This window comes from Pelophylax lessonae (assembly GCF_965119305.1).
Source record: "Pelophylax lessonae genome assembly, chromosome: 5".
In the NCBI taxonomy this organism is placed as follows: Eukaryota; Metazoa; Chordata; class Amphibia; order Anura; family Ranidae; genus Pelophylax; species Pelophylax lessonae.
The window spans coordinates 71,330,257-71,342,567 of NC_138772.1; the positions used below are offsets into that span (position 1 = coordinate 71,330,257).

The 12,311-nt window shown below is 42.9% G+C and overlaps 2 protein-coding genes across 3 annotated transcripts in view; both read right to left on the bottom strand.

The window, feature by feature from the left end:
• LOC309555747 (LIM zinc-binding domain-containing Nebulette) overlaps positions 1-12,311 on the bottom strand; it is a 328,664-nt gene that overhangs the window by 81,234 nt on the left and 235,119 nt on the right. The gene's annotated exons all lie outside the window — the stretch shown is intronic.
• The window catches only part of LOC309555575 (nebulette-like), a gene marked incomplete at its 5' end in the record, with an annotated part of 100,411 nt that overhangs the window by 51,961 nt on the left and 36,139 nt on the right, over positions 1-12,311 (bottom strand). Inside the window, one exon of the mRNA XM_082257635.1 lies at positions 8,192-8,302. Coding sequence (XP_082113761.1) covers positions 8,192-8,302 — 111 coding nt within the window. The remainder of the gene's footprint in view (positions 1-8,191; positions 8,303-12,311) is intronic.

Below are 12,311 nucleotides of genomic sequence, written 5' to 3' on the forward strand. Positions count from 1 at the left end.
ACTGTGGAATATGTACCTTCTATCCATTGACTATCGCCCCAAATGCAGCTGACAGACCTGCTACAATGTTTCCTTAGACCCAACTATTGCCGAACCACCATCTATGCGCTCTATATAGGATCTATATTGTATTCATTCATGTTGTACATCTCAAACTGAGTCCTTACATATCTCACGAATACAGGTCTCATTACACTAGTCATCCACTGCATTGTCATTTATTATAGTTGTTGCCTGCTGCCTGATTTTTGACAATCTGATGTGCCTTCCTTGATCATTGTATTTCTGTTAATGCTCATTTACTTTGGTCTCTGTTGGACTGATCTATTATCGTTATCTGTCAAAAAAATGGAAGAAAAGTTATTTTTTATCCTATGTTATGTTTTCTATCTTCAATAAAAAAGTTTGAAACAAAAAGAAAGAGTCTTCAACCTTCAGGTCGGATCCTTAGTGCACCCCCTTTTTCTTGGCTCTAAACTGCCTCCTAAGAAAATAAGCCTCGTAGCTCTGGCATTGCTGGGACCCCGATGAACTCTATGCAATAGGCTCTCCAGCTCTAGCATAGTGAGGAAACTTAGTGAATTCTCTGCAGGATTCAGCTGACTTGCCCAGAAGGTCCATAGCCCTTCCAGACTAGGGTCTTCTCCCTCAGGACAAGAGCCTTACTGCTCCATTCCTCAGACTATTCATCTCCTTCTCAGCCATCTTCCTAGGGATTGGCTGAGACCCCATAAATATTCAGGCTTGGGGACCCATGTGCGAAAGGCCTATACAGGAGCATAAAAGGGAAGTTTATATTTGGGATTTACATACACTTTAACATTAAGGCCCTTTCACGCAGGCAGACCAAGAGCAAGGAGGGCAATGGGTGGTTCAATCGGACCACCCATTGCCTTCTATAGAGCGGCTGATGTAAACAGAAATGTCCAGTTGACAACTGCTGACATCTGTTCCATTCCTATCTACTAGAAACAGATGGATGGGGGATCCATCCGTTCCCCATCCGTCTGGCAGATTGGATCAGATAACAGTTGGTCCATTTATATCAAACTGCCTATAGAGGAAAGCGGGCTGTGTCCATGTCCTCTCTGCATCAGTGTAGCGGACACAGACCAGTCACCTGCCGAGCGGAGACATCCCTCACTGAGCAGGCGAATCCACTATCAGACTCCGCCAGTGTGAAAAGAGCCTTACCCTCCTTAACCTTAACACAAACAAATAATACACCTACCCAGCCCAAGAAACTTCTGTGCCAACAGCAAACAAATTTAGTGGCAAAAGCATTCACAGCGTTTATATCTGAACCTGCGCAGGATTAGAATGACTGTCCTAGATCCTGCCTCTTTAAGTCAGCAATTGTTGATCCTATATTTTTAATACCTTCATAAGCTTAATTTACGCAACCAATATTTTTGAAAATACTTTGGGTCCTTTCACACGGGCTTTCTGCCCGGCGGACTCCCCTTTGCTCAGCAGAGATCGTTTCGCCAATCCTTGCTGAGCAGGCGAATGACAGGTCCATCTCCACTCACTGTGCAGAGACGAATTGTCAGAGCCCCACTCTCCTCTATGGGAGATCGGATGAGAACGGACTGCCTGTCCATTTTCATCCGATCCCATCCAATCCGATCCTCCAGAAGGATTTCATGGACAGGATCGAATCAGATAGCAGCAGGTGTCAGCAGACATGTCACCGCTGACATCCGCTGCCCTATAGTGGTGCATGGAGAATCTGATCAGGTCCGCCTTAAAAACTGACAGGCAGACCTGATTGGAAAGCCTGTGTGAAAGGGGTCTTAGGGATTGATTTACTAAAACTGAAAAGTGCAAATTCTGATGCAGCTGTGCATATTAGCCAATCAGCTTCTAACTTCAGCTTGTTCAATTGGAAGCTGATTACTTTCTATGCACAGCTGCACTAGATTTTACACGCTTCAGTTTTAGTAAATCAATCCCTTTGTGTTCATGCAGGTTGTTTTCATGTATGCTGTCAAATGTTTTTAGCCACAGAATTTAGATATCCCATAAGAAGAGCTAGAATCAATGGGAGGAAGGAAGACAGGGGAGGCAGAGACCTGGGGACTTAAAGTGGAACGAAAGACAAAAAATGTTTTCATTTTGGACAGAGTAAGGGAGGTTTATAAACCATGTAAAGTTTATTTTTGTCATATGTTTTCCTTTGGGGAGATTTACCTTCATTTCCTGTCCCATAGCCAAAACAGGAAGTCAGAAGAAATTTGTGCAAATTAAGAGAATCTCTTGGGGCCCCCCAGGTCACCAGAACTAGTGTCCCCATTGGAAGATTTCCCCTCTATTACTTTTCTGGGAGTTACCCAAAATTCTGAAATTTATTTTACTTTCACTTTAATGATAATGGTAAACAGGACTAATAGAGAGGGTGAATCTCCCTAATGGGGACACAGACAACAATAAAACCTGAAAGGTCTTCTAATCCCTCTCCACTCTATCCAAAACTAAAAACAAAAAGTTTTGCCTTTAAATTTTAAACTTCATAACTTTATAACTTTAAATTCAACAGGAATGAAGATGAAACTGGCCAAGGAGCTTTGAGTGATTATTAAGGTAAAATAGGCTTGATGTCCAGTTGGGTTATATTTATAAGAATCTCAGTTCTCACATAAGACTTAATTATGTTGTTATGTATTTATTCCTATGTTAATGTAGAACCACCTTTTTTGTGCCGGGTCACACTTGTGCGATGCGGGAAGGCTGCAAATTCGCAGCCTGTTCCCGCATCGCAAACGCACATCTGGCAGTTCACACTGCCATATGCGATACGCTGGGGGTGTCAATGAAATGTTAACGACACCCACAGTTTGATTGCATATCGCAGTGCGATCTGACAGTTCGCACAGGATCGGATCGCACAAGTGTGAACCACTGTGCGATCCGATCCTGATGCGGCTGAAAAAATGCCTCATGTGCGACTTTTGTGCGGGTGCAGTGCGAATTTAGCCATACAAAGTGTATGGCTGAATTCGCACTGCACATCCGATCGCATGTAATGAAGGAGCAGTGCGCTCCGATATTACATGCGATCGCCGCACACGTGGAAGTGTGAACCGGCACTTAGCAAATGTAGCTCACATCACATGTGTACAGCATATATATTTTTTTTCTGTCTATATAGGTATTGTGTGTTCCTCATTCCCTGACAAGCCATCTCTGAACTTGGAGAACTTTATCACTGAATAATATTCATATAAATTTGGTATGCCTATTGTCTATAATTCTCACAAAACTATAAATGATACACAATGCATGAGGACACATTTACTGGGTACAAGCACGAATGCAGCTGTTTTTTTAATTCACAGTTAAATATATTCCTGTTTATTCTGTAAATTCCCCCCCTGAATTGTAGGCTTTAATTAGACGTATAAATATCGAGGACAAACGCGCTCCTTCTGTGCCCGTCAGAGATGAGCGGTAAAAATAGCTGATTGCGTCTCTGTCAATTCACGCTGATCTTTTTCACAGCAGGTGTTATCACCTCACTACATCTGACTAAAGAACGGATGTGCGCATGATGCTCTGCCTGATAAAACACCTTTACATTTTCCCATGGCTCAGTACAGTAAGCAGAATAAATTACACTACGGTGGCAACACCCCAACAGGGCCATGTTTAGAAATCCCCCTGCGCCCAGTATGTTCTTTATAAAAACAGGCCGCTTGTTATTTGCATTAAAGGATTAGTGTCAGAAATAGTGCGCACACTAATAATTTCTCTTGCAACAGTTATACACTTATCACACTCAAAAAATAATTTGTCATGGGCAAAAAGTCCCTTTGTTAATGTCGGTGTTGATTTTTTCCCCATGCAAGTCATGGAGAATGCAGAAACAGCTTATTGCAGCTTAGGAGGTGGTCAGATGCACCTGTGAAGGAACTCAGAAGAGTCTCAAACTGATCTCACATACTTTATATTATCAAAAGTATTGGGACACCTGCCTTTACACGCACATGAACTTAAATGGCATCCCAGTCTTAGACTGTATTAGTCCGTGGGGTTCAATATTAGGTTGGTCCACCCTTTGCAGCTATAACAGCTTCAACTACTCGCTCATTCATGTCTTTATGGGCCATCTTCAAACTGTTCCTACAAAGTTGGGAGCATGAAATTGTCCAAAATGTTTTGGTATGCTGATGCCTTAAGATTTCCCTTCACTGGAACTAAGGGGCCAAGCTTAACCCCTGACAAAACAACCCCAAAACATAATACCCCCTCCACCAAATGATTTGGACCAGTGCACAAAGCAAAGTCCAGAAAGACATGGATGAGCGAGTTTGGTGTGGTGGAACTTGACCGGCCTGCACAGGATCCTGAACTCAACCCGATAGAACACCTTTAGGATGAATTAGAGTGGAGACTGCGAGCTGGGCCTTCCTGGCCTTTTCCAACATCAGTGCCTGGCCTCACAAATGCAGTTCTGGAAGAATGGTCAAACATTCCCATACCAGGGGTGTCCAAACTATGGCCCTCCAGCTGTTCAGGAACTACAATTCCCATCATGCCTAGTTATGTCTGTGAATGTCAGAGATTTACAATGCCTCATAGGATGTGTAGTTCCGCAACAGATGGAGGGCAACAGTAGTTTGGACACCCCTGCCATAGACACGCTCCTAAACCTTGTTGACAGCCTTACCAGAAGATTTGAAGCTGTTCAAGTGCATGTAAATACAGGTATCCCAATACGTTTGACAATATAGTATATATGTGAATTGGATGCGTTTTTAACCTGATTCGCATAACATGTGGATCGAACCTGCTTTCAATAGAGCCAGTTCACACATATCCGTGGAGGCGGTGATCGATTTCTGAAAAGGGTCCTATGCGATTTTGGGTCCAGATTAGGTGCAAATTCAAGTAAAATATTGCACCTGATGTGCACCTGAACTGGTGAACAAAACTGCACTGGACCATGGACTGCAAACCACAGCCAGACATGTGTGAATCCAGCCTTAAGGATCAAACACACAGACGTGCCTATCCATATATCTGAATAAAAGGCCTGTCTTTGCTCACACAGGTTGCACAAGTGCTCCGTGCATCCACATGCAGTCCCATTCATGTCATATTGGTTGAATGAACACAGCCACTGGTCCCAATTTGACAGTTGTGTGGGTACAGGCCCCCCGAACACAGACAGTGTGCATTCAGGGACGCGCTCCCACACATCTGTCAAATTGGGACCAGCAGCTGTGTATGTACAGCAACTACGTACCAATAGACACGAACAGGTATATAGATGTGCACAACTGAAAAACTGGATTTTTGTAAGAACTTACTGTAAAATTATTTTCCCTGAAGTTCATCGACAGACGCAGCTACATCTAGTCAGAGACTATAGGGTTATGCTCCTCCTATCAGGAATAGGCAGTAGGCAGGAAAAAAGCTTAAGCACACCTATGGGGGCTGTCCCTGCAGGCATAACCCCACACACCCTGCTATCATCAAACAGTTTAGTTGCAAGCAGTGTTTAGAATATAAAAAAAAAAAAACATTCACCCAGAAGTAGAGAGGTGGGTCTGTCGATGAACTTCAGAGAAAAGGATTTTACGGTAAGTTCTCACAAAAATCCAGTTTTCTCTATCATTCACTGACAGACGCAGCTACATCTAGTCAGAGACTATAGGGATGTCTCAAAGCAGTATATTCATGAGGGGTGGGAAGACAATGCAAACGGAAACGTAACTCCCCAAAGACTAAACTTTGCCAACCAGGAACAACTGGAGCTCACCCTGAAAACACAATGCACCCTCAAAGAGAAACAAAAAAACAGTTCTCTTTAAACAGCAGCCTGCAAAACCTTGCAGCCAAAGGAAGCATCCGAAGATGCCAACACATCTACTTTGTAGAATTTTGTAAACGTATGCACAGACGACCTAGTTGCCGCCTTGCAGACTTGCAGCACCGACGCCTGATGGCGAAAAGCCCAAGAGGCACTCAGCGCTCTCGTAGAATGCGCCTTCACCGGGAAAGGAGGAACCTGACCCTTCATTGAATAAGCCTGAACTACTGTCTCCCTGAACCATCTGGATATGGTCGCCGCAGACGCAGTCAATCCCTTACGAGATCCTTCGGTAAGGATAAAGAGAGCGCCTGATTTTCTGAAAGACTCAGTGGCCTCCAGGTAGACCCTGATTGCCCGTACCAAATCCAAAGAGTGCAATGCAAATTCCTTAGAATGTTTGGGCTTAGGGCAGAGTGAAGGCAACACAATGTCTTCATTGGGGGTCAGTATCCGCTAATTTATGTCTTTCCTCCCTTGAAACTCCTGCCAAGGCTTCTGTGCCGGTCTTAGTACGCAGACCTAGTAAGGTTGGTCGCTGATGCTTCTTGGATACTTCCTCCCAGGGAAGAGCTGTTGTCTCAAGGTAAAACAATGGAGAGGGAGCGCTATGTGTTCATAAGCTGCTGGCACTAAAAAGGTGATTATATGCCTTCTAAACAACAGAAAAAGGAATCAGTGCAGTGCTGATAAATAATCCAATCTTATATAGTTCTTCAGTGAAAAAGTCCAATTCATATATCACTATATAGGAAGATGAAGGGGAAGACAAGAAGGCCCTTAGATGTCACATATCGGTATAAAGTTCACATAAAAAGTCCACAGGGTGACAGACCATCCGAAACGGTGCGATACACAACACAGTGATCCTCCACCAGGACTGGGCCTACACACTGGCGTTCGTTCGCCGCATCCGTGCTGAGGAGCGGCAGACTTTTTGATGTGAGTCTAGCTCTTGGTTTTTTATTGATAAACATGTACATGTTTTTTACCATTTACTCGAAAAAATCATACTACCCTATGGAAATCTTTCTGGCTCCATGTGATGAGCAATTTAATAAGCGCATCTGCTTGGAAGAGAAGGATGTCTCGATACCTGTAAGGTGGCATTTACCTTTATCCACAGGGGTTTGGCTTAAAGCTTGGCTCCCTGAGAAATCTGGTGAGCATATAGATGTGCTTGGTGGAGGATCACTGTGTTGTGTATTGCACCATTTTGGATGGTCTGCCACCCTGTGGACATTCTATGTGAACTTTATACCGATTTGTGACATCTAAGGAATGAAACAACTCCGGGTGCAGGGACCACTTCCCTTGATCCAACACCTGATGACTCAGGTAATCCGCTTGCCAATTCTCCACACCTGGAATGTGTACAGCAGAGAGGGCTGGAATAAATTCTTCCATCCAGGCCTGAATCTCGGCCACCTCTTTGGCTGCCAAGACATTCTTTGTGCCCCCCTGATAATTGATGTAAGCCACAGCCATGGCATTGTCTGATTGAATCCGAACTGGAAATTCTTGCAGACAAGTCGTCCAATGGCTCAGACAAAGCTTTATTGCTCTGAGCTCCAAAACATTAATCGGTAGTTTTGAATCTTCCATCGTCCAGGTACCCTGGGCACAGAGCTTCCCCAGCACCCTGCCCCAGCCCCGATAGGCTGGCGTCCATGGTCACCACTGTCCAAAACAACAGAAGGAAGGACTTGGCATAGTGCTGGAGACTGAATCCACCACAACAGAGCAAACCTTGTGTTGTGGCTTAACTGAATCAAAGAGTCCAAAGACTTTGGATCCTTGTTCCATTTGACAAGATTCTTCCTTTGCAAAGGTCTGGTATGGAACTGAGCAAACGGAACCGCCTCGAAGGTTGATGCCATCAGACCCAAGGCCCGCATGCAAACTCGAAGAGAGGACAGATTGTTCCCCAACAACAACCGAATTGCCTCCTGCAAGAAGAAACACCTTGGCCAAGGCTGAATCCAGAGTCACGCCCAGATAAACCAGTCTTAAGACAGGTGTCAGCGCGGATTTCTTGAAATTGATGTTCCTTAAACTAGGCAGAAACAAACTGTTTGATTATAGCAGGGTGTGTGGGGTTATGCCTGCAGGGACAGCCCAAATAGATGTGGTTAAGCTTTTTTCCTGCCTAGTGCCTATTCCTGATGGGAAGAGCATACCCTATAGTCTCTGACTAGATGGAGCTGCGTTTGTCGATAAACAATAGAGAAAATTTGTTTAGATTTATTTTGTTTCGTCATTATCGTTATGTTAGAATGATTTGTTTCTGAAATTCATGTTATATATTCTGATTCATTTTGTATATTGGTTGTTCTGAAATTTCAGATTTGTGAAATACAAATCATAGTTACTCACATTGCTCTGGTGTTTGTTTACTTCTTTTGCATGCTTCAAGTCAGGAGGCTCGAGCATTTGCGCATAATTCGATTTCCCCTTCTCTGCATCGTGTTTCTGCTTGTATAGAACCTGCAAAAAAAAAAAAGATAAGTCATCTTAAGCCCAAACTACAAGAGCTGCTTTACACAATCTTCAGCTACAATGCTAGAAATGTGAGTGATTAATCGCAGACAATCATGGAGTGATTGCAGCTAGATTTAATTGTCTTTTAATTGCAGAAGTCAGAAGTCCAGTTGGAGCCTTCTCAGGGCAAGGAATAGAGATATTATTTTATGTTAGGTGTGTGCGTGCTAAGTAATGTGTTAGGACCCTTTCACTTTGATCAGTTGTTTATGTACTTTTGGTGTTATAAAAGCAGAACCAAAACGCATTAAAAATGTATCCCTTTAAATCCTATGGAACTCATCACACCAATGCACGTCTAAAAGTCCTGCATGTTGTATTTTTGTGCATATTTAAAAAGCGCTCCAAAAACGTACCTCTTCATTGAAATGAATAGAAAAAGCACCAAAAATGTACCCACATTACATTTTTGGTGCGTTTTTTTGAGTCACATGTTTCACAGGTGCAGGAATCAAAAAAATGCACCAAAAATGCATTGAAAATGCATACAAAAATGTATAAAAATGCAAATGCTTTTAATTTTAGTTGTTATTGATTAACATTACTATATGTATGAAAATCTATGATGTTTAATTCGCAGATATGAGATTATAAATGTCTCTTTTCCTTATGGCTTTAAACAAGGGAAATCTATGTGTGTCTTCCTTTCTTCTTTATGTGCAAAAATAAAAATGTAGATACTTTTATATGTATCATTGAGTTGGGTGTGTATCACAAATATCCCTATTTTCTTTGTGATTTGAGTACTAGAGGGCTAGAACATTTGCCTGGTTTTTACTGCTGCCTGTGTCCCTGTTCTAGAGATCCACCCTAACTTCCTGTCCCGATGACACCTGAACCATCCTGTCACTGAGACAGAAAATGAGAGGAGATGTCAACAAGAAGAACAAAGGTAGCATTAAAAACACGACTGATGGTCAAACATTAAACCATTCTATTGAAAACTAAAACAAAAGTTTTGGCTGGTCTGGGTTTTATTAAAACAGTGTTGCTACTGTATTTCTACTGTAGTTCTGGCCCTTTAGGCAGCACAGCAGAGCATCTCCACCATGCTCATGACAGAGGATGACAGCACGCAGGGAGACGGGAGCCCATTGAGGATACTGAAAGACTGAACCACAGCCTTGGACTGGAGCCCATCTGACTCACAGATTAGAGTGAGCAGACAGAGAGAAAAAGGGGGCTTACTGGGAGCCAGGGGAGTGGCTGTGTGTGTTGGGGACCCTGTGGGGAGAAAGAGACACTGGGCAGGAAGAGTGCAGCTAGCCAGCTGGGAAAGGACTTGCTAGGCACCAGGGAGACCCAGGTATTGTGTGCTCTCCACAGATCCATGTGGACCACTGGTGAAGAGGAAAAGTGAAGGCTTGAGGAGGGAGGCCCAGGGCATTACAGACTTCACCTGACCCTTTCCCCAGTGGCGTACCAAATATGTGGTAGAAAGAGTGCAGACTACATATCGTCATCCATCATCATCCTGGACAAAGTATTGTGACCTATTGCCATTCACCTTCATTTTGACCATAGGAGTGGCCATTAATTAGCATACCGTGCCCAGGAAGACCTCACAGAGCATCAATGTGGTGAAAAGCCTATTAACCACCACTGTGTGCTTAGTTGTCTGCTGTTTGCTAACACTTTGCTGCTGTTAGAGAAGTTCTGCCAAAGGGGATACCATCATTTTTACTCTTCTCTGTGGATTACAAGTGCTCTCGTAGATTGAGCACTCCACCAAGTGTTAATGGGGTCCAATGCCCTGTAGCTAATCCTTTACTTGCCAGTGGTTTAGGCAGGGCCATATAGCAATAGATAAGCCATTCTACATCAGAGCCCCTTGTTTACTTTGTTTTAATTTATCCTGCCTGGAAATTGCTTGTGCTAATATTTAATATTGTGCTAATGCTGTATTATTTGTTGCCTTTGCTTAAATGAACTTCGTCACAGGGCTTGTTCCTGTTTTATAAACCCCATTCAGTTGGTAATGTTGTGTTGGCGGCTATTGAGTCCAGGTATAGGGCAGTTCATCATGGTAGGTAGGAGAACCCAAAAATTCCAGTGGCTCCTTATGTAGACAAAGCTACATTACATAAGCAACAAGCAAAATTCTTCTGAAGTTATGAGTAATTATCACCCTGCACCTTTTATTCAGCATAGCCTGTCTGTGAATCTTCTGATTATCACTTCTCTCTATATAAACCTATAAACTCTGCATATTTAGGGATACAATATTACAGCCAGTGAAAAAAAGTACAATTGGATGAAGTTATGAGAAAATTACTTTCACCGCCAAAGCCATCATTTAAGCCAATTCCAGCTGAACTTTATTTCAGTGATGTCATGTAAGTGTGAAATAAGAAATATAGTGTCCATTTCATGACTAATTGTATGCCAGAGCTTTATACACACACCCCTTATTTATGACAGAGAAAATATTCGCATTGCCAAAAGTATCCTTCATTTTTACAACGACAAAGAGAAAGCTCTTCTATCGACATAGTTGTCTGTGGTTCATTTTTCTTCTGCAGATGGCTTTCCCGTGAAATGCGCCTGCCACATTTGTCTGAAGCCTTGTAAATTAATGTAGCATTTAAAAAAAGAAAACTCTGTGTGTCATATTGGAGGGGACGGAAGACAAAGCATTTGCTGTAATACATCACAAGGAGCTGACTTTTAGTCTTTCTTTTTTATATTTGGCAGGACAGGAGACCCAACCTCCCTGAGGCTTCTGGGAACTTCTTTTGGATACTGAGGCATGTCCTTGTTCAAAGTTCTTGAGCCCAAACCCTTTGAAACTTTAAATTAGGACAATTCTAAGGCAGCCAGTTCAGAGTAAGATTTGTGTTAGCAAGTTTAATAAAAAAAAAGTGTCTATTTCTCCACTGGCATAGGCAATCTTGAAATGAAAGTTAGCAAAACCTCTCTTTCCTAAAGTAACTTTTGGTTTACTCACCAATTAACCACTTTACCACCGGAGGATTTTGCTGTCTTACATCCAGGCCACTTTTTGCGATTCGGCGCTGTGCGAATTTAACTGACAATTGCGCGGTCGTGCGACGCCGTACCCAAACAAAATTTATGCCCTTTTTTTCCCACAAACAGAGCTTTCTTTTGGTGGTATTTGATCACCTGTGCGATTTTTTGATCATGCGCTATAAACAAAAAAAGAGCGTTTATTTTGAAAAAATGACAATATTTTTAACATTTTTTTATATGAAATTCCCCCCCAAAAAAATGTAAAAATCTAATTTTTTTAAAATTTTTGGCCAATTTGTTTTCTGCTACCTATGTTTGGTAAAAAAAATCACGATAAGCGTATTTTGATTGGTTTGCGCAAAAGTTATTGCGTTTACTAACTAAGGGAAAGATTTCTGTCATTTTTGGTGTTTTTTTTTTTTAACGCGTAATGGCGGCGATCTGCGATTTTTTTTGCGGGACTGCGACATTGCGGCGGACAGATCGGACCCTTGACTGACATTTTTTACACTTTTGGGGGTACCAGTGACATTACTGCAGTAATCAGTGCTATATATATACACTGTTACTGTAAAAATGACACTGGCAGGGAAGGGGTTCATTTCATTGGAGAGGGAGGGGTTAATGTATGCCTGGTGCTTACTAACCTGTGTGTGGGGAGGTGACTGTGTGACACAAGGACAGATCGGATGTTCAGCTATGCTGAACACTCCGATCTGTCCCTGCCTGTCACTTAGGAGATCCGCCTGCTCTGTTTACACAAGTGGACGGATCTCCTCACTCGATTCCCCTACGATCGGGGAAGAGCAGCGGCGATCGCCACCGCTCCTCCCCTGGCCCGACTCCCGCTGTGACTGAATACAGTGGGAGGAGTCCAGCAACGTAGGTCTACATCGCTGGACGATAACGAGCCACATTGCTGCAGTAGCAGCAATGTGAGCGGTGGGAAAGTGGTTAAAGTGAACCTGTCAGGTTTGGAAAACTA